This window comes from Giraffa tippelskirchi, chromosome 7, assembly GCF_054371585.1.
Source record: "Giraffa tippelskirchi isolate mGirTip1 chromosome 7, T2T-mGirTip1v1.2.pri, whole genome shotgun sequence".
Classification (NCBI taxonomy): Eukaryota; Metazoa; Chordata; class Mammalia; order Artiodactyla; family Giraffidae; genus Giraffa; species Giraffa tippelskirchi.
In genome coordinates this window covers 6,478,941-6,506,850 of record NC_137281.1, presented here as the reverse complement: position 1 = coordinate 6,506,850, position 27,910 = coordinate 6,478,941, and the positions used below count along the sequence as shown (strand labels likewise).

The window sequence follows — 27,910 nt, the reverse complement described above, 5'->3', positions numbered from 1 at the left end:
CCCCGACAGTCACTTTAACGATGCACTCAGGAACAAGCAGGCCGCACGCCGGGGGTGTGGCGGAGAAGGGAAGCCTGGTTTACTGAGGAGGCGATGTAGGGTTGCTTTAAATAGTGAGTCCCTTTATTTTTAACGGGATTCCAGTGTTTTCTCCCTCCTCCTCTCTGCAGGGTGACTGGGGAGCACCCTTGTTGGGGGCGGGGGCTGCGGATGGGAGTCAGCCCTGGCTGGGTTGGAATCTCGGCTTTGCTGCTGACCAGCGGTGCGAGCTTGGCCAGATGCCCTAACGTCTCTGAGACCATTTTCCTTGCAGGTCCTGCAGCGTTGTGAGGCTCGGACAAGATAGTGAGTGCCCGGGACACGGCAAGCAGGCAGTAATACATATTTTTAAACTGTTGATGAGGTTGATGATGACTGTTAACAGCTGTTTTACCTCCGGGCTTCCGGCTTCTTCCCCGGCCACTTTCTCTACATTGGCTGCTCACTGACTCATCACAGGCATTCTCTTAGCAGACCCTTATTGCGCTGGTTCAGTGCATATGTCTCCATGTCTGGGCCGCGAGTCTTCATGAGTAGATGCCATCTGAATCATTTCTGCCTTCTCTGCACCCAGTTCAAGGCTTAGTCAAGGCTTAGAATGGACAAGGCTCATTTGGAGAGCAGCCACAGCGTGAGTCAAAGCTATGGTTTTTCCAGTAGTCATGTGTGGATGTGAGAGTTGGACCATAAAGAAGGCTGAGTGCCGAAGAATTGATGCTTTCAAATTGTAGTGCTGGAGAAGAGTCTTGAGAGTCCCTTGGACAGCAAGGAGAGCAAACCAGTCAATCCTAAAGGAAATCGACTCTGAATATTCATTGGAGGAACTGATGTTGAAGCTGAAGCTCCAATACTTTGGCCACCTGATGCCAAGAGCCAACTCATGGGAAAAGACCCCAATGCTGGAAAAGATTGAGGGCAGGAGGAGAAGGGGACAATAGAGGATGAGATGGTTGGATGGCATCACCGATTCAATGGATATGAGTTTGAGCAAACTCCCACAGATAGTGAAAGACAGGGAAGCCTGGTGTGCTGCAGTCCATGGGGTTGCAAAGAGTCGAACACAACTGAGCGACTGAACAACAACAGCAACCTAAAGATCAAAGCCAGTCAAGTCCTCTCCTCTTCTTCCAGACAATACAAGGCTGATCCCATCTCTGACTCTAACAAAGGGCCATCCGAGGCAGGTTCCTAACAAGTCAAACAGAGAAACTAGTATTTGTTGAGTGCCTAGCATTTAGCAGACCCTGTGCTAAACACTCTGAGGTTGTGATCTGCTTTGATCCTTGCGGAAATCTTGTCACATGGCTACGAGCAACCACACTCCCTTGCCTTCTCTCTGCACATTTGGTGGTTTACAGCTGAGGACGTGGAGGTTCACTGAGGTCAAGTCATTTGCCCTCAGTCTCACAGCTCCAGAGCAGCAGAACAAGGACTCAGTGTCTGCTTCTCCTGAATCAAAACACCGGGTCTCCACACCTAAACCGAGAGGGCTGGGCTTCCGTGGGCTCCATCGCGTTTCTCTGAGCTGCCGAGCCCGTCCGTTATTCACGTTACCCGCGTGCTGACTTGCTCATTCGGAAGATACTCTTTGAGCGCCTCCTATGTGTCAAGCACCATGCCGGGCTCTGGGAACCCAGCAGGGACAAGACACAGCCACAGCCGACTTGCCAGAGCCCGACCTTGAGGGGACCAGAGGGGACCAGAGACACCCAACATACTAATTATGCAAATGATCATTTAAGTGGTGATGGTATAAACAGATCTTGGGAGGGGTCCTGGCTGCAGGGGAGAGGCAGGCCTGCGGCGCCTTCCCCCAGCACCATCTGAATGTCCTCCCCAAACCCTCTCTGATGCTAAGGGCCGGCTCACCCTGGTGTCCACTGCCAGTCAGTGGGATGGACGAGGTGGGGACTGGTTTCTCGGGGCAGGCAAATGCCCCTGCCCTCCCAGCCTGACGTCTCTGGCTCGCTGGAACGCTGACCTCCTGTGATGTGACAGAGAAGCTGAGCCTGGGGTCCTAGCCACCCGAGTCCCCTCCCCCGTCCGCGCACGTCTGCCAAGCCCTCCCACCGACCCGTGTGCCTGGCTCTGTGCTGACATGGGTGCAAACACCAGCCAGGCAGGCCTGGGAGCGTGGTCTCGTCCCTGACCACCTCCCTCCCCGCCGCCGGGGACTTCTCCCCTGCCCCTTCCATCCTGTAACCTTGCCTGTAAATTAGGGGACTTTCCACTTCAGTGGTGGTAGATAAATGCTCTTAACACTGGGGAAAAAAAAAAACCCCACCGTGTTCTGTTGGGATTTTTAAGAAAATAAACTGTCAAGAAATCCCTTATTAAAAATTTAACTGTGGTTGGAGAATCAGGAGGTGAATCGTTCATCTGAACACTATGAAGATAAATCGCTTTTATAGGTTTTGAATGTAATGAACCGCAAACAAAAATTTAGTAAGCTTACTGTTTTTTTTTTTTTCTCGTTAATTATTTTAGGTTCACTTTTTTTTCCCCGTCCTCGGGCTGCGATGGGTCTTATTTGAGGCACTTGGGCTCAGTGGCTGGGGCACTGGAGCTTAGTTGCTCCACGGCGTGGGGGATCTTTGTTCCCCAACCAGGGATCGAACTCGCGCCCCTCTGTATCGGAAGCACAGAGTCTTAACCACTGGACTGCCAGGGAAGCCCACATTCACAGTTTTTTTTTTTTTTTAATTGTTTCTTTTCTCCTGTACCCACTGCTTTTATGATGACTCTTCATATTTCTTCCTCCTCTGAGGTCAGGGACTCATGCTTCCCATTTTCAGTGGGGATTTGTCTGACTGCGAGGCTGTGGCCGGAGCTGGGCAAGCATGCGGGCCCCTGAGGGCGCCCATCTTGCTCACTGAGCCCCTCGAGACCTAAGGCTCGGCCTCCTGGGGCCTGAGTCCCCTCTGGATCATGGGAACACGGGCCCTGAGGACTGAGAACGAACGCCTATCACGACAGCACAGCCCAGCCAGGCGCCAGGATGGCCACCCAGAATGCACCATCTTCACCATCATCGCTCCTTCACTGCCAAGAACAGATCCTAAATTTGTTCCTGCTAGGAGGTTCCAGGCCGTACCAGGAACCGCTCTAACGGGGGCTCCTAGAGGATCCAGGCGGGCAGGGGCAGCTCTCCCCTGCCGTCCCCCAGGAACCATCATGGGCGAGGGCGGCTGAAACCAACCTCTCAGCATGCTCCATGGGCTGGCCTTCCTCGGCAGCATGGGGCAGGGGTGCTCAGGCCAGGGCCAGAGAGGAGACCATCTGATGTCCACGCGTCGGCTCCCCAGACAGCCTCTGTGCTCAGACAGACCCTGCCCAGCCATCCTTACAGGCCGAGCCCTGCAGCCTGGTGGTTAAAGCTCTGGGGTCGAACAGGGACCCACTGTAGCGCACAGGGAGCCTGGAGGGGCCGAGGGGAGTTTGGGGGCGAATGGACACATGTATATGTATGGCTGCGCCCCTTCGCTGTTCACCTCTAACCACCACAACACTGTTCATCGGCTGTGTGCCTGCGTGCTAAGGCGCCAGGCACTCCTCCCGCATCATACCTGCTGAGGCGCTGAGTCCAGGGCCCCCAAAGCCGCACGGCACACAGTGGCACTCAGTACGTGCTGGGCCATAGGTTAGAGACACGGAATTTCTTGGCAGCTGTAAGATGGAAGGACCATTATCCCCACTTTGCTGGTGACAAAACTGAGGCCCCAGTGGGTCCCATAATGTGTCGGAGGACTTGTGAGTCACATCTCAACAGTCCCCCACCATCCTAAGTGCTGGTGTTGCCCACGTGAGTGGGAGAGTGGAACAGCATTCCAGAAAAAGGGAACAGCACGCATGAAGGTGCTGAGCTAGGAAGGAGCAGGAAGGGCCAGTGTCCTGCCCGGGACGCAGGAGGCTGGAGCGGGGAGAGATGGGCGGGGGCTGAGTCCTGAAGGATTCTGCCTCCATCAGGGTGGGTACCAGAGGGAACACCTGGGCGTCCGATGTTCAAAGAAGCGGACCAGCTCGCTGGCGTAGGACTTGCCCCGTGAGGCCTGAGGTGTAGGGCATCGTTTCCTGGACCTGTTCACCTACAGACCTGAGTCTGAGGCAGCCTTGCTGCCCCTCCCAGCCCAGCCCGAGGCAGACAGCCCACTCTCAAGGGATAAACAGGAGGGGCTCCACCCACATCTCCTCCCGCTCGGAAAAACTAGATTTAAAACCAGGCAGGGTGAGAGCCCTACATGCGTGCTCAGTGGCTTCAGCCGTGTCTGACTCTCCATGACCCCATGGACTGCAGCCCACCAGGCTCCCCCGTCCATGGGATTCTCCAGGCAAGAATACAGGAGTGGGTTGCTATGCCCTCCTCCAGGGGAGCTTCTCAACCCAGGGAGTGAACCCATACCTCCTGTGACTCCTGCATTGGCAGGCTGATTCTTTACCCGCTGAGCCAGCAGGGAAGCCTGTGAGAGCCCTAACCTGGAGACAATCCAAATGCCCATTAACCGGACTTCCCTGGTGGTCCAGTGGTTAAGACTCTGTGCTTCCAATGCAGGGGGCATGGGTTTGATCCCTGGTGGGGGAACTAAGATCCCACATGCTGCTTGGTGTGGCCAAATGCCCATCAACAGAAATGCAAAGAGGAACTGAGATATCTGCAATGGATAGAACGTGACCCAGCAATACAAAAGGGAAAGGGGAGCAGCCACGGCCACAGGAAACACCAGGGGTGCGTCTCAGCGGGTGTGCGGAGCAGAAGAAGCCAGAGTGCAGGGGGGTAGCTGCCCGGAGTGAGGACTCTGGGGGAGGGTCCAGGGTTCTTTATGTTCCATTTCTTGTCCTGGTGGCGTTTATGTGGCCCTTCTCTCTCTTTTTTTTTTTAAGTTTACTTTTTGGCCGTGCCACACAGCATGTGGGATCTTCATTCCTCGACCATGGATCGAACCTTCACCCCATGCAGTGGAAGCAAGGAGCCTTTTTTTTTTTCCCACTTATCTATTTATTTTTGGCTGCACTGGGTCGTCTTTACTACGTGCAGGCTTTCTCTAGCTGCAGACAGTGGTGCTTACTCTCCGATGGAGGTACTTGGGCTTCTCTTTTTGGGACCACAGGCTCTAGGGCACTCGGGCTCCAGTGGTTGAGGCTCCTGGCTCTAGGGCTCAGGCTCAATAGTTGTGGCGCACAGGCTTAGTTGTCCAGAGGTACGTGGCATCTTCCCAGACCAGGGATCCAACCCGTGTCCCCTGCATTGGTGGGCAGATTCTTAGCTACTGGACCACCAGGGAAGTCCCAGCTCTTCTCTTTCTGATGATCTTTTTGAGCTGGACATTCACGTCCATATTCTTCTTGTGTGTGTTACATGTCATAATGAAAATAAGTCAGGGAGAAACCGACAAGGCTTCCAGAGTCCCATCTGACAGATGCGGAAACTAAGTGCCAGAGAGGGCGACGGGAAGACCCAGGGTTCTGGGGGCGCTTCCGAGGGAAGGAGGGAGGAAATGAGAGTCAGGATGGAAGCTGCGGAGGTCGAGCCTGGGTGTGGCCCCCGAGGCTGGCTGTTCCTCCCTGCCCAGGGGACCCAGGGTAGGTGCAAAGTCCTACCAGCCTGCCCTTGCTGACCTCCAGAGAGGGTCCTTCTGCACCCGCTTGGCTCACCGTGCCCTTCCTTCAAGAGCTCTGGCTGGGAAAAGTCCATCCCATCAAAAACTCCCCGTATTTCCTGATGCTGGTAGGACTCGACCGCCCAGAAAATCACAAACGGGTGCATAACTGCAAAGCCATTTCTGGTGTTTGCCTCAGCCACACACCATGGTGGGTTCTTCTCTGCAACAGACTGACTTTCTTGAAGCTGAAGCCTGGCCGGCAGGGCCTCGCTTTTCCTCAACAGCTCCTGGGACCCGGGGCAAGCCGTTGGGGTCACCACGATTTGGGTGACCTTGGGCAAGCAGGTGGACAAGACACCTGTGCCCCTGCTCCCGCTCCCGTCAGATGGGAGTAATCCCGCTGTTACAGGAATAAACGAGTCGGGGCAAATCTTCCACTAACTCTAGCTCTTTCTCCCTTCTCCAGGGAAAGGTGAGCAAATCCCAGTGTAGGCTTTTTCCTTCGGCTCGTGTAACATTTTGTACTTATTTTTGTTTTTAACAGTTGTATTTGTTTTGGTCTCTGCTGGGTCTTGGTTGCTGCATGGATTTTTCTCTAGTTGCAGAGCGCGGGTTCTAGGCAGGAGGGCTCAGTAGTCGCAGTTCCTGAGCTCCAGAGCACAGGCTCCGTAGTTGTGGCGCACAGGCTTAGTCGCTCCAAGGCATGTGGGATCTTCCTGGATCAGGGATCGAACCTGAGTCTCCTGCATGGGCAGGCAGATTCTTAACCACTGAGCCACCAGGGAAGCCCTGTACTTGCTATTTTTTAAGTTCAGTTTTTTCCCGGTTACAAAAAGTTTTGAATGCCCTCACTGTAGAAAATTCAGAGAATGAAGAAGACATCAAGAAGAAATTCAAGGGATTCCTGGGCCATCCAGTCGTTAAGACTCGGTGCTTTTACAGTTGTGGGCCCAGGGCCACTCCCTGTTTTGGGAGCTGAGATCTCACAGGCTGCAGCGCGGCCAAAAAAAAAAAAAAAAACACCAGGCACTGTTAACACGTCTGGGTGGCCCCTGGATTTTGTTTTAATTTTAAATTAAATTTTAAAGACACATTGGACATACTACTTGCATCCTTTGAAAAGTTCAGTATAATCTTCTAAGCATTTCCCGGTGTCCTTCAATAGTCTTTGAAACTCCATTTAAACTTCTATTAATTTATTTGGCTGTGCTGGGTCTTAGTTGCGGCAGGAAGGATCATTTGATGTAGCACACGGACTCTGCAGTTGTGGTGCGCTGGCTTCGGAGCATGCCGGCTTTAGCAGTGGCAACACTTGAGTTTAGTTGTTCTACTGCATATGGGATCTTAATTCCCCGAACAGGGATCGAACCCACATCCTCTGCCTTGCAACATGGATTCTTTACTGCTGGGCCACCAGGGAAGCCCCTGAAACTCTATTTTAAATCGGTGCATGGACGTTCTGTTGTCAGGATGCTCAGTGATTCCCGGAACCGATGTCCGATCACCAGGAGCCCAGGCTGCTTCTGTGTTTCAGCTGTTGGGCCACTCAGCCTTCAGCACAACTCTGAGTGACTCCACACACGTTGTCCACAGGACCTCATGGTGGGCCCCCAGAGGGACCAGGGCAGCCCCCAGAAGCCTGGGCGGGTCAGTGTACTTTCTGAGGTCAAGTGCATCACGTCCTCTGAATCCCCCTGGCGTGCATTCCAAAGACATGATCTCGCCGCAGCCCCTAAGGGGCTCCTGAGGGAGGGTTTGTGGTGGGGGCAGCTTGAAGCTTCCTTCGGGCTGCGGGGATTGGTGGGGGGAGCCCATCAAGGGAATTCTGCAGCAGTTAAAGCAACCGAGTGTACACACACAGACACACACACAGCGACGTGGAAAGCTCTTAACAACCCAGGCCCGGTGAAAACAGTGAGACAAAGGAAGCTGTCTATAACGCAGCTTCATTTACATAAATTAAAAACGCATGCACACAAAGCAACAATAAGCATTTTGCAAGAACACGCACAAGCAGAAAGATCCAGAGTAAACACATGAGGATGGTGGGCTCCAGTGGGGGTAGGGAGGGGAGCAGAGTGGGAAGGAGAAGAGGTCAAGGCTGTGACTGAGGGAGGGGTCCCAGAGAGGGCCCCCCGGGGCTGAGGAGGGGTGAGCTGGCTGAGCTCTGCTCAGAGGCACAGCTTCTACCTGGACCCAGAGGATCCGGGGGAGCAGGGGTGTCCCTGCGCTGGCCAGGGTGGGAATGAGCCCAGCCTGAGCGGCATCGGGGCTGAGGGAAGGTGAGTCCCTAGGGCTTTGCCTAGAAAGCATCTCCAAGGGCATGGCCCCCTGTCCCTGAGGCTACATGGGCACTGTGCTCCCGGTGTGGTTCTCGCCCTCGCTGGACCGCAAGCTGGGGCGAGTGGGAACGGGTGACTGGACCTGAGCGCTGCCCGCAGTTCTCAGGGCAGGGGCTGCAGGACTGGCTTGCTACAGCTCATGGAGGGTCCCCTGGGGCTGGCCTTCTATTCTCAGACAAACACCTGCTGAGCATCTAGTGTGTGCCAGGCTCTGATCTGGGTGCTGGGGAAGCAGAAGGCAGCTGGGGAAGTCCCTGTCCTCAGGGAGGTGACCATCTGGCTGGGAGCCCAGATGACAAGCAGGTGACCACGGACAAGGCGGTGGTGGGGGCTCTTAAATCTCCCAACCCCGGCCACCTCTATGGGGCCTTGGTGCCAAGGCCTCGGGCGTGTGCATGCATGTTTGGGGAGGTCACAGCCTCCGAACTCACAATCCTACTTCTAGGAATTTATCCCCAAAGCAGAATCTAGGATGATACAAAGAACAAGCACTGAGGATGTTCACTGCAGTATTCTTTATATCAGTTAAAACATTGGAAATAGGAAGAGACTAGTTAATTAACCAGACGCCCACATACTGGAATCCAATGTGGTAGTTAAAACACAAGTAATAGACAGAGGACCTTGGAGGGCTACAGTCCACGGGGTTGCAGAGTCGGACATGACTGATCACACACAAAGGTACAATAGACAAGTATCAGAATCAGGGAGAAAGATGTTCATGGTTAAACTCCTAGATGCCAAAAGTCAGTTGCAAACCAGTGTGAAATGGGGTGATTCCATTTTTTCTTTTAAAAAATAAAAGCAAAATATCCCTTTAGAGACCTGAACCTGTCATATGCACGGAGGTGTACGTGCTGAGTCTCTGAATGAAAAGACACCAAATGTTAATGGGAGTTACCTGTGGTTGTTGGATTACACTTGACTTTTGTCCCTGTGTTCTTACTTAGATATCCTTCCTAGTTTTCCTAAATTAATTTGTATTTATTCTAGAATAAATAATTTAAAACCACATTTACGTAGGCACAGAAAAGAGCCAGAAAGGCTTTAAAACAAAATGAAAACAGCAGTTATTTATATCTAGGTGGTGGGACTAAGGGTGAGTTATTTCAGTTTTTAAAATCTGAATAATTAAAAAGTTACTTGGTAACTAAGGTGACCTCACTTCTCCTGCTATCTGCCTGTGTCCACCGAGGGTGTACGATTCCACTAAACATTTCAAATCGTCTGCTTTTGTGGCCTGGACATTCCCTGACCTCAGAGAACATGCGGTTTGGGGTGGGGGGGTTAGTGCTCTCCAGAGCGGGGGTGCAAGAACCTCCAGGGGTGAGAAACGGAAGTGGTAGGATTTCAAGACATGCCTGCCATGCTTGGGGACTTCCCTGGTGGTCCAGTGGTTAAGACTCCGAAGGTTCCACTGCAGGGGGCGTGGGTTCGATCCCTGGTCAGGGAACTAAGATCCCACATGACACACGGCTCAGCCACAAAAAAAAAGACATGCCTGCCATCCTTTAATGGGCTTCTCGGGTGGCTCAGTGGTAGAGAATCCGCCTGCCAATGCAGGCGGTGAGGGTTCGATCCCTGGGTCGGGAAGATCCCCCTGGAGAAGGAAATGGCATCCCACTCCAGTATTCTTGCCTGGAGAATCCCATGCACAGAGGAGCCTGGCGGGCTACAGTCCACGCTGGGGTCACAAAAGAGCTGGACACGACTGAGCACGCATGCACACACGCCATCTTTTAATGTAGCCATTTTTGTGTAAGCTTTATAATACGGATCCATGGATGCTATATACCTTTGCATGACTTTTGTAATAAATTCATACATGTATAATCTGACAGGAGTGTGGGTTACATGGTTTGGTGGCCAGTGGCCTGGGAGATGGGGTGATAGACACATGAGCAGACAGGTCCAACCAAGGGGTCCACTCAGACCTACAGAGTCATCCTCTCTCCCTCTTTTCCCGTATTGACTTTGCTGAAAAATTCTGTGGTCTCCACCTTCCAAACAGACCCAGGATCTGTCCGCTTCTCTCCACCTCCACCGCAACCAGTCCGGGAGTGCCGGGCCACCAACCTGTCTCTCCTGAGCTCTGCACCAGCCTCCGAACAGGCCTGCCTGCAGTCAGTCTTGCCTCTGGGGCCCCCACACCTTGGCCAGAGAGAGACCCAAGTCAGTGCCTATGTGTCCTCTGCTCAGAGCCTCCCCTGGCTCCTGCCCCAGCAGAGAAGAACCACGAGACCCCTTTGTCTACTCTCTGTCCTCACCCCCCGCCCTCTCCTTGTGGCTCGCTCCGCTCTGGCCGCACCAGTCTCCTGGTTGTTCCTCCTACGCACCAGGCAGGCTCCACCCCAGGGCCTTTGCACCTGCTGCTCCCTGCCCAGAACGCCCCCACAAGGCTCCCACCACCACCTCCTCCAAACATGTGCTCAAGGAATTCCCTGCCGGTTCAGCGATTAGGACACCACGCTTCCACTGGAGGGGGCTCAGGTTCCATCCCTGGTCAGAGAACTAAGATCCCACAAGCCTTACAGCTCAGCCAAACAAAACAACCGAAAACAAACATTTGCTCAAATGTCAGCTTCTCCATGAGGCCGCCCTGACCCCTGTGCCTATAAAGCTGCAGCCACCACCCTCCCACTCCCATCCAGCCTCCTTTCCCACAGCCCTTAACATCTTTAACACAAAGCACATTTCCTCCTGGGCTTCCCAGGTGGTGCTAGTGGTAAAGAACCCGCCTGCCAATGCAAGAGATGTAAGAGATGTGGGTTTGATCCCTGGGTTGATAAGATCCCCGGGAGGAGGGCATGGCAACCCACTCCAGTATTCGTGCCTGGAGAATTCCATGGACAGAGGAGCCTGGCGGGCTGCAGTCCATGGCGTCGCAAAGAGTAGGACATGCCTGAAGCGACTTTGCATGCACGCACATTTCCTTTTAGACAGAGGCCTGGAATGCGAGCCCTGGGAGGGCGCATCTGGGTGTCGGTTTTGCTCACTGACGTGTCCCAAGTACCTACACTACAGCCTCCCACGTGGAAGACAACCAAGTGATACTGAATGATGGCAGTGTTAAGGGGGGAAGTCCGGGGATCTTGGGGGGCTGTGGATCCAGAGAGGAAGGCGGTGAGGGAAGGCTCGCCTGGGGGGACCTCAGGGCCAAAAGAGAGGCACGTTCAGGTGAGGGGATGGTCTGAGCAGCCCTTCAGGGCTGGGAGAGTGACTGCTTGTCGCAGAAGAGCCTAGACTTCGTTCCAGAGACCAGGGGTTTTGGAGGGTTTCAGGCAGAGGGCTCCAAGACTGTGGCCACCTGATGCGGAGAGCCGACTCATTGGAAAAGACCCTGATGCTGGGAAAGATTGAAGGCGGGAGGAGAAGGGGACGACAGAGGATGAGATGGTTGGGTGGCATCACCGTCTCCATGGACGTGAGTTTGAGCAAGCTTCTGGAGTTGGTGATGGAAAGGGAGGCCTGGAGTGCTACAGTCCATGGGGTTGCAGAGAGTCGGACACGACTCAGCGACTGAACAACAACCAGGCAGAGGGCACGGCCAGGCCTGTGTGGAGGCCCCTGGGAGGATGGGCTGGGTGTACGGAGTTAGCAGCTGACAGGGCTGGGTCTCTGGTACTGCTCAGTCACTGTCCTAGGTCAGTGCCCTGCGCGTGGTAGGGGCGAGGGCACTTGGGTGGGGGACAGGCCCTCAGCAGCTGTTGGAGGGGTGGAATTTTTCATCGAGCTCCCCACAGCGGTCTGCTCCCACCACGGGGAGGGGGAGGCCGTTGTGGTGTGGAGTCCGCGGCTCCATCGTCGCAGACTGGATCCCTGACGCGCTCACCTCTCCACATCGGGCTCCCAGTTCCCAGCTTCCCCAGCCGGAGTGGAAGCCGCCCAGGGAGAGGGAAGGGCCTGTTGGAGCCAGCGCTGGAGCATCCGTGTGCCATTACAGGGGTGCTGGAGGACAGGGCGAGGGGGCATGGGGAACAAGGGTGAGAATGAAGGGCTCGCTTAAGGGAGACCTGGACAGAGCAGTGAGACTGCTTGACTCCAAGACTCCAAGACTGCTTGCTTGACTCCAAGATCAGGAGCGGGAAAGGGAGCCTCTTGGGGGAGGCGGCCTGGAGCCCCGGGGAACACAGTCCTGCAGGAGCGGGGCTGGGTGATGTCAGGGATTCTAGCCGCATGGCCACCCGGGAAGCAACAGCCTGGCCTTTAGCATTTCCCTTGACACTGACCGCCCCCCTCCACCATGAGGTCCCCTCTCTGCCCCCACACATGGGGCCCCGGGCCTCAGACTGCCCAGGACAGTCAGATGGGGGGGTCCCTGACCCCTTCCCCTTCCTGGGGTCAGACCAGGAGGTGCAGTGGGGGAGCAGAAGTTTAGCTCAGAGCCCTCTTCTCTCGTGGCTCTACGGGCTGGGATAGGAGAGGCCTGCGTGGGGACAGCAGATTGACCAAAGGCCTTTGAAACAGAGGGTCTCCGACTTCCCAGGTGGTCCAGGGGTTAAGACTTTGCCTTCCAACACAGGAGGTACGGTTTGTTCCATGGGTGAGGAACTAAGATCTCACATGCCTCATGGCCAAAAAAAAAAAAAAAAGATAAAAACCAAAACACAGTCCCTCTCCTACCGTGGTTCTCAACCAAAGGGGATTCTCTCCATCCCCAGGGGATATCTGACATCTGGAGACATGGTTGGGACTGGGGGGGTGGGATGCTACTGGCTTCTGGTGGTCAGGGACGCCATTCCACATTCTACAGCCCACAGGACACCACCCCAACCAAGGATGATCCCCCGACCAAGGATGACCCCCCCAACCAAGGAGGATCCAGCCCCAGAGTCAACAGAGCAGAGGAGGAGAGACCCTGCTTCAAAACAGCGCAGCCTTGCCCCGAAAGCATCATGGGCGGCCCGTCTTAACCACAATGATAATTGGATGGCACCTGCCCCATTCCAGCACGAGCCAGCACCTGGGAGCGCTCGGCTCTCATACAGACTCTGCAGGGCTGGGAGCCCCGAACCACAAGCGAATGAGCGCTGCTACCTGTGCCAGAGCAAGTCTATACCCTTGACAAGTATGAAGTTCGGCAGCCCTTGCACCCGCCCTGTGGGCAGAGCTCTTATCATCCCCATTTTCCAGATGGAGAAACTGAGGCCCAGCGTCATGTGCCCAATGCCCCAGGCGGTGGGTGCAGCAGTGCAAACGGCACAGGGGCCTCAGGGAAGGGTCACCCCCAGCACGACCTGGGGCTCTGCTGCCAGGCCGAGGGCTGGCCTGTCCTGTGCTGTGGGAGGCAGGCAGGCAGTCCTGCTGCAGCGCAGACACAGGGAGGAGCCTCATGCTGAGAAAACACAAGACACAGCCTCGGCACACGGCGTCTGAGAAGTGCCCAGGTGACAGACGGATGGGCACGAAGAGCTGGTGGCTCAGGGAGGAGGGACTGGCCTCCCAGCCACCACCCGCACCCCTCCCCCAGGGCCACCTGTGCGCCCCTTCGGCGGCAGCCCAGCTCACCTGGATGCCGTTCTCCTGCAGGTTCAGGTACCGCGTGTTGACGGGGATGCTGGCCGGGACTTCGGCCAGCTCTCTCCTGGTGCAGATCACCCGACTGGCCTGGTTGCTGCAGGAGCAGGCCGCGGGGCAGGAGGTGGCTGGCGGGGCGCCCCCTCCAGCGGCGGATGTCACGGCCACGCCGCCCCCGCCGGCCCCCAGGGGCGGGGAGAAGAGCCAGAGGAACAGCAGGGCCCCATGGGGCCAGGACATCCTACCGGGCGGCAGTGGAGGGCACAGGGAGCCGCGGGCGCGCGCCATCCTCAATGTTCATGCTCCGCCTGGGCGCCGGGGGGCTGTCGGGGGTGGAGGAGAGAGGAAGAGGCTCATGAGGGAAGGGACCCCCCCCCCAGAAACCCAGCTCCTCCCCCGAGTCCAGACAGCTCTCTGCGGTCCTCCCACCCAAGGCTCAGGACCCAAGGGGGCGAGGCCACCCCAGGTCCCAGGTGATGAGGGCCCAACAGGCCAGGGAGGCAGAGAGGGGGGCGGCTGACCCTCAGCTCACCATCTCCATGCTGGGAAGACTTTACGCCCATTTCCCAGAACAGAAAACTGAGTCTAGGGGGAGACAATGTGCCGACAGGTGGAGACACCAGCCAGGTTAAAAACTTGGTTCCTTGTGTGATTTCACAAAGGGATATAGATAGGTGGAGATGCAGTGAGAGACAGACGAGACACAAGTGACAGACAAAAGGTGATGAGCCAAGCTGAGAAAGTCAGAGCTAGGATCTGGCGCCCGACTCAGCATCCACCCAAGTCCTCTTGCCACCTGCACGCACCTCTGGGAGGGGTCTGGCCCCCTGGACACCCCCTCACCCCACTTCTCCCTTCAGGGAGTGCTTGCAGAGGCCAGGTTTCCCAGGGACCCGGACACCCCACCCACCATCACACACGGGGTTCCCGTCTCCCTTGCGCCTCCTGGCAGCCGGTGGAAAGATTTAAGTTAGACTCAAAGGGGGACCTTGAAGAAGAAGGTGAGGTGCCAGACAAGGCAAGTGGGGAAGTGCCGGGTGTGGGCAGGTGAGGCTGGGAGGAAGCCTGCGGGGAGGCAGGGGACTGGCAGCGATGACAGGGGAGGAGGTGGCCCAGGGTGGCAGGCACTGGAGGCCACGATGGCGGCTGGTGGGTCTGTGCCAGTGACTGCCGCAGGATGTGGCTGAGCCGCTGCTGGGGTAGGGGCTGGGTAATTGGGGACTCCGAGCCGGAGCTCTGGGAGGGGAGTGGGAGGCGTGGGGTCAGGTCCTCCCACCCCCATCTTCATAGGGGGAGAGATGGGCTAGAGGGAGATGGGTTAGTCATGACGGTCGCAGTGAAAACAATAACTTGGGAATTGTGAGTCAGTCCCTTCTTGCGCCAGACTATGCACACGTTTAAGCTCCCGGGGAGTCTCGGGAGGAAGCTGTGAGGATACCCAGTTGACGGATGAGGCCACTGAGGAGTCTGGGGCTGGCTGGGTAGCGGCAGAAGGGGACTGTGGTCCTGGGTTTACCCCTGGGGCGCCCGGCTCTCCCTTCCAAGCAGCATCTCCATCCCAAGCGCACACACACGCGCGCCCACGCCCGCGAGCTCTGCTTCAACACGGCTGACCCGCGAGTTTCCCACGCGTGGGGAGGCCAGGGGGACCGGGGATGGGGGGCGGGTGCGGTCTGCACAAACGCGCGCACCCTCATCGGTGACGGGGCGCGCCCTCGCGCTCCCAGACCCGCGGACCCGGGGAGGCTCGCCCCCGCACTCCGTGCGCACGCACGCGCACACACTCCCGCCCGCGGTTTCCAACATCATTGTAACTCGGATTAAAAAGAAAAAAAATGCATGTGCGTGTGTCCGTGTGCCTGCGCGTGTGTGAGGGGAAGAGCAACAGCTAGACGAGAGAGACAGAACGGAGAGACGGACACAGAGACATCGGGTGGGGTGGGGTGGGGGGAGGGTTGGTCCTAGGTCTACACCCCAGACTCATCTTTCTGTCTGGAGGGCTGGGGGCTGCAAGCGCCTCTCTCTGTGTGCCCTGCGAGGGCGGTGGGGCCCTCGAGTCCCTAGTACTCGGTCCTCGGCCTGCGCCCACCATCCCCGTCCCCACTTCACGAGACTGGTGAGAAGCCAGCCCCCCCGCCCCCCAGCCTAGAGGCCGCGCAGCCCGAGGGGGCCAGGATTCGAGGCCGGGGAACCCCCAGATCGCGATGCCCCTAGGACGGTGGGAGCCCGGTAGCGCCCGCCCCAGGTCCAGACCGCCGCTGCGTCTCTCCCCCCCGCCCCCCCGCCGCCTCGGTGCCCATCTCGCCCGCTGCCAGCCCGCAGCCACCCCCACCCGCTTCTGCAGCGCCTGGGCCTCCCTCCCCTCCTTCCTCGCCCTCCGCCATCTCTCCGTCCTTGCCTTCCCCGCCCCTGCCCCCCGACACACACAGCGAGGGACACTCACCCCAGTGGCTCGGCTTCCGCTGGGCCTCTCCCTGCGCCCCAGGCCCCCCCCTCCGCATGCCTCCAGCCGCCGGGGGCTCTGCCTCCCCAGTTCTCCAGGGTTTCCCGTCGAGGTTGTGGGGGGGGGCGCAGGGGCTTCTTGGGTCTCCCCGCGCCCCCCCCTCCTCGCCTGTCGCCCTTCCCACCCCCCCGGGAGGCTCGTCTAGGCCACTGCAGCAACCGTCTCCTCCTCCCCTCCCGGCTCGCCTCCTCCGGTCGGCTACCCCCGCCCCCACCTCCGTCCGCCTCCCGTCTCCCCCCGGGGACCCGGGGCCCCTGCTCTCTCCCTGCCCCCCCTGCTTCCTCCAGTCCCCCGTCCACCTCTTCAGGCCCACCCAACCCCCTCCTCAGGCGCCCCCCTTGCTGTCTCGCTGCCCTTGGGACCACCGGGCCCCCCTCTCCTTCTCCTCCATCTCCTCCTCACTCTCGCTGCGCCCCCATCACCCGCTCGTAGGTCGGTCGGGGAGCGCGTCTCGGTCAGATTCTCTGTCCGTCGGTCCGTCTGTCTCGGTCTCCCTCGGCCGGGCTCGGTCTGTCTCTCCCTCGCTTTCTCCGCGATTACAATTTCTAGTCACACGGCAGTGCAGAGCCAAGCTGTGCGCCTCGGCTCCCTCCCTCCCCACCCCCCACTTCTTTCTCGCTTCCTGCGCGGGGCGGGCGCCTCTCCTCCCTCCTCCTCGCCCGCCCCCACCCAACCCTTTCCTTGCGCCGGAGGCCTCCCCCTCCCCCGCTAATCAAAGGCTCTGTTATCTAATTAACCCATTGGTTCTGGGCAGCCGGGGAAGGTCGAGGGAAGCGGGGGAGGAAGGTTGAAGGCTGGGCTGCCCGGGGAAGGGGGGGAAGGGGGGCTCTGGACCGTGCCAAGCCTGGCCTCGTGGCCCAGACAACCTCACGGGCTGCAAAACCAGGCCGGGCGGGCGCTGGCCGCCCCCCTCCACCGCTGGCTACACTACCCCCTCCCACACCTGCCCCCCAGAGTGCAGACAACCTAGCTAGGGCTCCTCTGCAGGCAGGCGCTCCCCTCAGCACTCCAGAAGCTCCCCCAAGCGCCCCCCAGCCACATGGGCACAGACCTCCACCCCAATATACCAGCGAACCCGGGCCCACCTCACCCCAGTCCTTCAATCCGAGGGCCAACTCCTGCTCATACCTCAAAGAAACCCACCCCCAGATGCAGTCCCCTCCGGCTGGACCTCAGCAGTTTCCTGCTATCCACCTCCTTCTACACTTCTGCAAAATGGGCAGGGCAGCCTCTTCCATTCATTCTATTCATCCATCAGTCGATGAATCCATCCAGCCAACAGATTTTTTTTTCCAGGTCCCTACTATGTGCAGACTCCGATAGAGATGCTGACAAACGCTACCCCCACCCTCCAGGCCTCGACATCAAGCAGCAGTAGTAGAAAAGGATAGATCAACACCAGGGGGCCTGGGTTTGAGTCCTGGGCCTGCTGTCGGTTTGCTGTGTGACCTCGGGCCAGTGACTTTATTTTTCTGAGCCGCAGAAAAACGTGGTAAGACAAGGGTAATAATAGTATCTATCTCACGGGGCCACTGGGGGACTGACTGCTTCAGGAAATGGCTCTCTCATGACAGTAAATGCAGATCTGACCACTTCTTATCCCTGCCACCATCTCCCCTGGGTGATCAGAGGTGCCTCCTCACTAGTCCCCCCCTCTGACTCTCGCCCTCCCTCCCAGACTATTCCCACAGTGGCCTGAGGGGTCCTGACAGCCTCCAAGCCAGGTCCTGCCCCTCCTGGGCTCAGAGGCCCTCACACTCTGTCTGGGTGGGTGGGGGGTGGTGGTGGGGGAGGTGTGTGTGTGTGTGTGTGTGTAACCTGATGGAGGTTCAGCAGACCCTCTGCTGCTCCCCTGCTCACTCAACCACTTCAGGCCACACTAACCTCTTGCTGCTTCGGGATCTGGGCACACACTCCTGCCTCAGGGCCTTTGCACATGCTCTTCCCACTGCCTGGACCCTCAGGCGTCCCATCCTCCCTCAGGTCTTTGCCCAGAGGTCGCCTTTTCAGTGAGGCCAGCTTGAATACTTTGCATCACACAGCACCCCCACCCCACACCAGAACATTCTCTGCTTTGTCTATGTCGCATCTGTTACCCTCTGACCGGGGCTTCCGGGGGCTTCCCTGTGGCTCAGTGGTAAAGAATCTGCCTGCCATTGCAGGAGATGCATGTTCAGTCCCTGGAGTGGGGAAGATTCCCTGGAGGAGGGAGTGGCAACCCACTCCCAGTATTCTTGTCTGGAGAATCCCATGGACAGAGGAGCCTGGTGGACTACAGTCCATGGGATTGCAAAGAGTCCAACCTGACTGAAGTGACTGAACAGCAACAACGAGGATGACCTCTTAGAAGCCCATGCACTTGAGTGTAATGGGCAGGGACTGCGTCTACTGTGTGCAGTTTGGTTCCCAGCACCTATGATGGTGCCTGGCACAGGGTAGGTGCTCAATGAACATTGAGCGGAGGCATCAGCAGGTAAGTTATCCTTGTCATCATCTCGACGCTCTCCCTCCTATCATCACCCAGAAATGCCCCTCTCTGCACACCTGGCCTGGACACATACCCCTCAGCTGCACATCTTAAGCTCACCCCCTAGACGTCCTGGATCCCGACATTCCCTCCCATCTCAGGAGGCCAGCCTGGTGGAGGCAGCACATCCATATACCATGAACACAACCACCTTCAGCTGGACATCCGTGCCCACACCGTGGTGCCACCTGGCTGATTGGCTCCCAGATACTCTACCCGAGGTCCCCAGGGCAGCTACGTGCACCCATCAAACGCAGGCAAATCTGAGGGCAGCCGCACCTTGGATGCCACCTGTGTGGGCTATACCGCTGTGCGCCGAGGGGACACCTGGCCCCAGTTACACCCCTCCAACCCAGCTAACAGGGGTGCTGGCTAACCCTCTTCTGAGAATGTTCCCAAAGCCAGGGATGAGGTACACACCTGACTCACACCATCTCCTTGAATAATGCCACACCATGCGCGAATGTCTGCCACGTATCTGGCCCAGCAAGATCTCTACCCATCGAGCCCAGTGCCTCAGTCACTGAGGCTGGGACCCCTCGGTGCAGCAGTTGCCCTGGCGACCCCCTCACGTCCTTTCCTCCAGCCTTGCCCACTAGGGCTCCCTCTGCCTTTCCCTGGGTCCCGCCGGCTCTCCAGCCCCTCCTAACTCTTCACCTCAACTTCTTGGGGTTTTCTTTGTTTCTCCCAGCCACTTCCCCCAGGCTCCTTGGGCCAAACACCTCGCTCTCTTTAAAGACAGTTCTTCCCTGCATTTGTTCAAGACCTTCACACCCCACCTCTGGTCAGTTGTCAGTATTTGAGGGACTTGGCTCCGTGCTGGCAGGTTGACTAGCATTTACCATAGCTCTCCCATTGACCGTCTGACGGGAGACTGCTGTTACCCCCATTTCACAGACAGAAAAGGTGAGGCAGAGAGAAGCAAAGTCACATGTTCAAGGCCAAAGACACAGCTGGGAAGGGGCCCCTCCCCATCAGCCTCCCCAGAGCTGAGGGGCTCCAGACCCTCCAGCTTGTCATGATAGCAGGGACAATTCTCCTGGGGGACCTGCTCAACTGTGACCTGCCTTCTGTGACCCCTACCGGCCAGGTGCACCCCGATGGTAATGGGGAGCTCCAATGAGCTTTCACTACGTGGGCCCAGAGTCACACTGAGTGCTGCCTCCACCTGGTGTGTCTGTGCTAAGTCACTCAGCCGTGTCCGACTCCACGGACTGTAGCCCGCCAGGCCCCTCTATCCATGGGATTCTCCAGGCAAAAAGACTGGAGTGGGTTGCCATTTCCTCCTCCAGAGGATCTTCCTGACCCTGGGATCGAACCCACGTCTCTTAATGTCTCCTGCATTGGCAGGCAGGTTCTTTATCCCTAGTGCCACCTGGGAGGCGCCCTCACCTGGAGCTGCTGGCTTCTCCCAGTAGACCTAGGAGGAGGTCATTGTCCTTGTGCTCATTTTCCAGGTGGAGAAGCGGATCCTCAGGGCTGAAGGCATCGCTGATGGTCATGGAGCCCGGAGGTGGGGCAGCTGGGATTGGAACCCAAAGCCCAGCCCTGGGCCAGGGCACCGCGCTGCCTCTGTCACCCCAGCGCCCTGGAGAAGCCTCAGTGCTAGGATCCTGCACCGCTATGTGGTGCAGGAGACAAAGCAGACACAGAGGAAGCAGAGACCAAGGGGAGCCTGGTGAGGTGGCAGAGAGAAAAAGTGCTAGTCGCTCAGGCATGTTTGGCTCTTTGCGACCCCATGGACTGTAGCCCGCCAGGCTCCTCTGTCCACGGAATTCTCCGGGCAAGAATGCTGGAGTGGGTTGCCATTCTTCTCTCCAGGGGCTCTTTGTGACTCAGGGATCGAACTCAGGTCTCCTGCATTGCAGGCGGCCTCTCTACCGGCTGAGCCACCAGGGAAGATTCAGGGAGAGGCTTCAGCGGGGAACAGAGGAACCCAGAGAGGAAGCTGAGGTCCAGGGGGAAAATGGAGGCCTGGAGGCACAGACACTCGAGGTGTGGGCCAAGGCCTCACCAGCTTCCCCATCCTCCCAAGCCCCAGTTCTGAGAGCTCTCAGGGCATGAGCCTAAGAGGATTCAAGCAGATGGCAGATGGGAAATTCAAGGGCCCAGGAGAGGCAGGGCAAGGAGAAAAGGGAGGCAGGGAACATTCGTGTCGGGCGTACTCATTTTTTTTCTGGGGGAAGTTCAGAAGGTGAGAGAAAAGATAGGAAATTGACTGCCGTCACAGCAAGAGGGATGGGGGTTAGATCTAAAGAAGAACTTCCCGACTGTGAGGGACTGGGTTGGGGGGGGGAAGAGGAGCCTGGAGCCAGGAGGGTGGAGAGACATCAAAGCCAGGCAGAGAGGATCACTTCCCTCTCTGGATGTCTGTCCCGCGGGGAAGGGGGGGGCAGGAGCTGTTAAGGTGGGGAGGGGAGAGGGTACGGGCAGCACAGGCTTCAGGGATGCATGAAACAAGTTCACACGTGTGTCTCTCTGAGCCAGTCCATGTCCTGAATGCTTTTTAAAATAAAGGCACCCCCAAAGCCTCAGGAGTTGATAGTCCCCTAACTTTTGATCCACCCTGGAAATAGGGTGGCCCAGACCCCTCACGATTGCTGCTGGGGACAGTTTGGGGTCTCAGCTCAGGACCGGGCCAGGTTCTCTAGGGAGGGGTGACTTGCTGGGTGAGGGAGCCTATATTTTCCTGTCTTCCCCCAACACCCCCCCCCCCCGAGAGACGCACTGACGGGGTCATTTACTTGATCTTTCATATATTCATTGAACAGATATTTACTGAGGGGCTGCACCGCACCGCCTCCTGAGGCTCCGCCCACATCCCAGGCACGTTCCCTCCTTTGGGCCTTTGCTCCTGTTGTTGCCTCTGCCTGAAGCGGGCCTCCTTGGGTCTGCGTGTCTCCTATCTCCATTCCGGCCTCTACTCCAATGCCACCTCCGGGAGGGTGTCTCGGCCCCCCGTCCCCCATCCCCCCCGTTACACTTCACTTCCTTCCCTTCACAACCCTCATCCGCTGGCCCGACCTTATCTGATGGATCACGACTGGTCCTGCTGATTGCCTGTCTGCGCACTAGCAGGTGAGCTCCCCAGGCGGGGGATTCGTCTGTCCGGATGCATCCTGGATGCATGTAACCCTCCGGGCGCCCACAGAGCCTCTCCACACTCGCGGAACGGAGGTGCGAGCGAGCGCCGCCTACCGCCGGGTTCCCTGCCGGCTCCGGTGCCGCAGGGGCAGAGGAACCTGCCTTTGTTTTGGGGGAGCTAGGAGTCCAGAGGGGAGACCCACAAAGGGCTGAGTGAGAGCGTGAGCTCAGAGGGAAGGCCCTGGAGCGTCTCCCAGGGGCGCCGCCCCCGGCCGGGAGGAGGTGATGGCAAACCTGAAAGCTGCAGGACCATCGCGAGGCACTCGGGTGAAAACCGGCGCGTGGGGTGGAGGGACCACCTGCGTACAAAGCCCTGGGGACCAGAGAGGCGGATGGGAGTCGGCGATCTGCAGAGTCCAGCTCAGTCACAAAGACGTCCTGCCTCCACAGCCGTCTGAGAGACGGGGCTGTGGACGCTGGGGTTTCGGGGCTGTGACAGGGGAGGGTGGGGTCAGCTCTGGGTTGGGAAGGGCCCCCTGAGTGGTCTCTTGGGCGAGACTGGAGGCCAGGGATGAGCTGGGTCAAAGGTCCAGGGGGAGAGGATGGGGCTGGGGCCGGGGGACCACAGGGATGGAGGGGGGGAGAAGGAAGAGATACCGCCAGTTTGCAACGGTGGCAGAAGTAGGCGATGAGGCAGGAGGAGAGGCCTGGGTCTTCTGATCCATCTGGGGGTCACATTCTTAGAGCCATGGAAGTGGAGAGGGCGGGGAAAGAGGTTCGGTGAGGGGAAGAGAATGGAGAGGTCGGTCGCTAGACACACCTCCCAACCCCAATCTTTACTTGTAGGTGGCAGACCCACCATGCTGCGGGAGGCACCGGTGGAGGGACCCTTGGCCTGCGTGCTCTCTGTCTCTGGCTGTGCTCTCTTGGGCCGGCTCCTCCCCCTCTCTGGGCTCCCATTTCCTCCTCTAACACAGGCTGTCAGTGACAGTCAGAGCAGCCCCAGGCTGGAGCAAGGCGGCCAGGAGGGAGTCTGGCCAGCAAGTGACAGGCAAGGGTGAACTGGGACTCGAAGTCTGGCTGGTGTGTGGGGAAAGAAGCAAACCCACTCCAGTCTCAGGCTGCTGCCAGTTTTCTGCTGGGAACCATACCTTGCACCTCTGTTTCCACATCTGAGAAATGGGAATTGATAACAGGTACCCTATGACAGGGGCTTCCCAGGTGGCGCTAGTGGTAAAGAACCCGCCTGCCAGTGCAGGAGATGTAACAGACACGGTTCAGTCCCTGGGGGTGGAAGACCCCCTGGAAGAGGGCATGGCAACCCACTCCAGTATTCTTGCCTGGAGAATCCCCGTGGACAGAGGAGCCTGGCGGGCTACAGTCCTTAGGATCTCACAGAGTCGGACACGACGGAAGCGACTAAGCATGCACTCATGCACCATATGACAAAGGTCTGGGAGGGCAGGGGATGAGGGAAGAGCAGCAGCTGTTTGCCAGCCGGTGTGAGACCAGTTCAGTATTTGAATGGGTCACTGTCCCCCAGCACCCCTTCTCTGTGTTGTTGGGTGTGGTCACCAGCACGTGTGGCTTCGAGCACTTGCCACGTGGTGAGTGTGACTGAGGAACTGAACTGTTGATTTAATTTAAATTCATCTAGAAAAAAATTTTTTTTGGCAGCATCCTGTGGCGTGTGGGATCTTCGACCAAGGATTGAACCCACATCCCCTGCAGTGGAAGTGCGGAGCCCTAACCACTGGATCACCAAGGAAGTCCCACTTTAAATTAATCTAAATGTTGATGGCCACACGTGGCTGCGGTTCCTGTGTTGGGCGGCGTGGTACGGCTGTCCCAGGGTCTCCCAGCTCAGCCTCAGTCTCACTTGGAACCGGTTCTGAGTCCCCAAAACTTGGGCTCCTGCTCAGACACTTTGCCGGACAGCCTCACAGCACTCTGGAAGGACTCTGAAGAAGATCAAAGCTGGAGAAACAAGCTTAGCTGAGAGCAGGGCACCCCAGCCAAGCTGGCTCCGCCTGCCATATGAGGCCTACTCCGTGCCAGGCTTGTGCTGAGGGATCCTTGGGCCCACTTCACAGAAGGGCATACTGAGGTGCTGTGAGATTCCCAAGTCCTCAATGTACCCATGACCGCCTGGTCCCAGCTAGGAGCCCAGAGATGGAAGGAAGCCGAACCTCTAGGCCCCCTATACTCTGCGTGACTCTGGATGTTGGGAGTGGGGAGGAGCTAACTCCACTGCTGAATTGAATCTACCCAGGAGAGAACTAGGACCTAGCCTGGTATTGATGGCTTTCGAAACAGTGGCCACTGCCAAGGCTTCGCAGGAGTGCATGGGGGTGAGTTTGCAGGCGGGGAGGGCCCTGGTGTGAGCCAGCCTGCGTGTGACCTCCGTCCCCCTTGCTCCCCTTGCTGTCCCCCAGAAGGGTGATGTTGCCCTCTGTTTTCCATCTCAGGGTGTGCGGAACTACTATATTTTTTTTAAAAAAAAGGGGAGAGGGGAGAGGTGGTTCTACTAAGAGTGACCAGAAGTTGAAAACTCCTTGAACAGGAGCACGTTCCTTAGACATCGGTGCGTCCAGATGACTGGGGACTTTGAAAGTGTAGATTGTGATTCGGTGGGTCCAAGACGAGGTGGAGATCCCGCATCTCCCAGGGACGCTGGTCCTGCAGCAAGTAGTCAAGGGCCCTCTAAGCGTGCAGTCCACTCCCACATTCCATTTCCGGATGAGAAAAGAACCCTCCCGCTGCCCCTGCCCTGTCTAAGGGTGTGCTGGGGGTGGGGGGCGGTACAGACCTGGGTTAGCACCTCAATTGTCACACTTACTAGACATGGGACCTTGGAAAGGCGACATCACCTCTTAGGGCCTCAGTTGGCAAAGTAGCCAATCAACTTCCTTGGATGGCGGGGAGTCTGTGGCCCCATATCTGTGATGATATCTGTGATGGGCTCAGCGCAGTGCCCGACACATAGAAAGGTCTCAATAAAACTCTTCTGTGACTGTGACTGTCCTCCTCCTAGAGAGCGTCACACTCTCAGAGTGGGAAGAGCATGGGTGTCAGGGAGACCTGGGTCTACACAGACTCGCCGCTTTCTTGCCATGTTCCCCTCTGGCCCCCCAGGTGGGGACTCAGGATGACATGTCTAGTGCTGGGCACTTCAGTGTTAGTGACAACAGTCATTATTGTTGTTGTTTAGTCACTAACTTGTGTCCGACTCTTTGCGACCCCATGAACTGCAGCATGCCAGGCTTCCCTGTCCTTCACTATCTCTGTGAGTTTGCTCAGACTCATGTCCATAAAGTCAGTGATGCCATCCAATCATCTCATCCTCACTCACCCCCTTCTCCTCCTTCCCTCAATCTTTCCCAGCATCAGGGTCTTTTCCAGTATTATTATTAGTAAATAATTAATAATCATTATTGTTTATTCTCACTGGGTCAGAAGAACAAATCTTTTTCTTATTCTGTGACTCCATCCCCTACCCCACCATATGTACATCCAGCGTTTCTGAATGGATCAAAAATGCCCATTTATCACTGGGGGGGGGGAGCCCACAGAATCACCTGAGGGGCCTTTGTGCCCTGTCCAGGCCCAGCAGGACACCCCCACCTTGGTGAGGGAAGTCAGCTGTGACTATGGGCCCCAGGGGATAGGATATGTCTTATCCCCTCTAGGGTTTGAAGGGCATGAACAAGATTGGGAGGCCAGGAGCCTGTGAGTTACCAGAACTCCGGTGTCTCTTTTGAAGTCTAACCTTCTGAATTGATTATTATCAACAATCTCATCATCATTATTATTAACAATCCTAATCACCACTCAGAGGGCCTGATGGGCCAGCACGTTGCCCTTTCTGGGTCTCAGTCTACCCCTCTGGAAAGCAGCGTCTCAGCTGGGGCAAGCAATCCATAGGGTGACCAGTGCCAGGGTTTGCGGTCCCAGCCCTGCCATTTCCAGCTTGGTGATCTTGGGCACAGGACCTCATCTCTCCCAGCCTCAGTTCCCCCTTTTGTCAAACTAGGGACGATGATCATGCCTCCCTCCCAGGACTCCCAGGAGGAGATAACAGGACGAATCCGCATGGAATGACCGGCACAGAGCCTGGCCCAGGGTAAGTTCTAATGAATGTCAGCTCTTATCACTACCTCCAGCCCTGTGTTTGAGGGTTCCAGACAAGCGGATGGCAGATCTCCACGTTTACTGCCTGGGGTTGGCCCTCGGGGAGAGTTGGGCTGCCGCTGCTTCCTGACCCTTGTCACAGTGTTTGAACAAGAGCTCTGGGGTGTAAGCTCAACACTTTGACAGCAGTGTGGGCTGAGGGGCTCAGGGGGACCCAGCTGGAGACAGGAAGAGGGTGGCCTGGGTCGCTGCACCAGCCCCACCTCACTCCCTCTCTCCTCCCCATCTGGGTCACACACAGGCTTCTCAACTCCCCCCTCCACACACACAGACCAGGACCCAGCATTCTCACTCTCTGCAGCTCTCTTGGGGACCCAGCTATCCCCTGGGATGGACTCCTGCCTGCAGAGCCCCTACCAGCTCATCTCTCAGGTGTCAGATGCAGCCTGTCCCCTCCACCTGCCATGACAACAGTTGCGTGTAGGTTTCCAGGCAACAAGGGGGCATTCTGCCACTCTGTTAACTCTCCCGCCAACCCCCTCTCTGGCAGAGCCACCCCACTCTCAGGGACTGGGAAGGGAAGAGAAAGGGGGTTCTCCCTAGCAAAGAGGAGGGGGCTTCTGAAGTCAGAGATGAAGAGGCTTCCTACCCCCTGCCAGAGAGGAAACACGGACATTCTCCCTTCACCCCGACAGCGGTGATGGCGGAGCACGGTCATGGCACCAAGGGGACCTCCTGTCACCCTGACTCCGGGATGAGACCAAGTGAAGCCCCTCCCCCCCTGGAACCGAGCCCCATGTCCTCTGAGGCCTGCGCGGGCACCAGTGAGCTTGCAAGTGTGTACCTGCCCTCCCTCCAACACACAGGGAAGCCCGCCCCTGCCTTTGGGCTGCGACCTGGCCCACGGGGGACACGGGTGGGGTCTGGGGCCCACCCTGGCTGTCAGCCAGCCAAGGACGGTCTGTAACACGGCGGCTTCATGCAGCGCTGGCTCTAGACGCCTCGAGGGGCTGTGGCCATGGAGAACTTGTCTGTACTCTGCAGCCTGGTGGTCTTATGAGTCTTTCCTCCCCTGGTGTGGCAGGGAGGCAGGCCCTGGCTCCAAGGAGGCTCAGAGCTGGGGCAAAACTGCCCCAAAGAATGATGAAGCAAGAGGAACAGGCAGAGAGAGCCCCAATTCTGGAAGAAAACCAAGGGAAGACGTGTAGACAGTGTGTGTGTGTGGGGGGGTGGGTGGTAAGAGCCACTTGGAGGAAGAGAAGAGAAAATGGCAGAGGTGGAAAACTCAGCTGACAGTAGCACTGGGTAGGGAAGACTGATGGATGAAGCAGGTGAGAAGAGTAGAGAGGGCTGGCCCTCAGGGCACCTGAGCACAGCCCCTTGCCTCCCAGAGGTGGGAGGTGGGGGAGAAATATTCAAAAGAAGCTGATAAGCTGCCTATTTTTTTGAGATATAATGGAATATTATATTATATTAGCTTTAAGTGTATAGCACATGGACTTCCCAAGTGGCTCAGTGGTAAAGAATCCACCTGACAAGTAGGAGACATGCGTTCAATCTCTGGGTCAGAAAGATCTCTTGGAGAAGAGAGTGGCTACCCACCCCAGTATTCTTGCCTGGGAAATCCCAGGGACAGAGGACCCTAACAGTCTACAGTCCATGGCGTAGCAAGAGTCGAACATGATTTAGCGACTAAACAACCACAACACACAGCATAATAATTCATTATTTGCAAAATAATCACCACAATGTCTAGTTACAAATCACTACATATAAACACTTTTTTTCTACTGATGAGAATGAGTTTTTATGTGAAATCGCTAATTAAAAAAAAAAAGTTGGCAAAACATTAAACACTTTGAAAGTACTGGGGGAATTAAGTCTCGTGGTCTTCAGGACACCAGTGTAACTGCTCAGGGTTGTGGGGAGGGCAAGTGCATGGAAAAAACAAGAAGAGTGCAGGAGGCCTGGCTGAAAAGAAATGGAAATAGAGGCAAAGGTAGACAGAGGAGCCAGGACCCGAAGGCACTGGGCTGGGAGCGGGGAGGTGAAGGGTCAGCCGAGGGGAGGGATGGGACCTGGAGGTGCAGAGATAGGAGACAGGAGGTCCAGGTGACACCTTGGGACAGATGACCAGCCAGGGAGGCCAAGGAGGGTGTGAAGGATGGGG

General features: G+C 57.1%; 2 protein-coding genes and 1 long non-coding RNA gene across 5 annotated transcripts in view; 2 read left to right on the top strand and 1 right to left on the bottom strand.

Moving 5' to 3' along the window:
• Positions 1 to 2,379, top strand: part of EMC10 (ER membrane protein complex subunit 10) — a 43,760-nt gene extending 41,381 nt beyond the window's left edge. For both annotated transcript variants that reach the window (XR_014060711.1, XR_014060710.1), the window contains exon 10: positions 314 to 2,379. The gene's annotated coding sequence lies outside the window, so the exon portion shown is untranslated. The remainder of the gene's footprint in view (positions 1 to 313) is intronic.
• Positions 1 to 20,264, bottom strand: part of LRRC4B (leucine rich repeat containing 4B) — a 30,197-nt gene extending 9,933 nt beyond the window's left edge. Inside the window, exons 1-2 of one of the 2 annotated variants that reach the window (XM_081514686.1) lie at positions 19,918 to 20,264; positions 13,487 to 13,818 (exon numbers count right to left, since the gene is read on the bottom strand). In XM_081514686.1, coding sequence (XP_081370812.1) covers positions 13,487 to 13,783 — 297 coding nt within the window. In that variant the 5' untranslated portion in view covers positions 13,784 to 13,818; positions 19,918 to 20,264. Of the gene's footprint in view, positions 1 to 13,486; positions 13,819 to 15,938; positions 16,162 to 19,917 lie in introns of those variants that run through there. The other variant, XM_081514687.1, reaches the window with a different exon arrangement.
• A 120-nt stretch (positions 20,265 to 20,384) lies between these two features.
• LOC145515198 (uncharacterized) lies at positions 20,385 to 27,613 on the top strand. The gene is made up of 5 exons (XR_014060743.1): positions 20,385 to 20,520; positions 21,297 to 21,603; positions 23,287 to 23,960; positions 25,643 to 25,732; positions 26,436 to 27,613. It is a non-coding gene; the product is annotated as an uncharacterized LOC145515198 (long non-coding RNA).
• Positions 27,614 to 27,910: the final 297 nt, after the last annotated feature.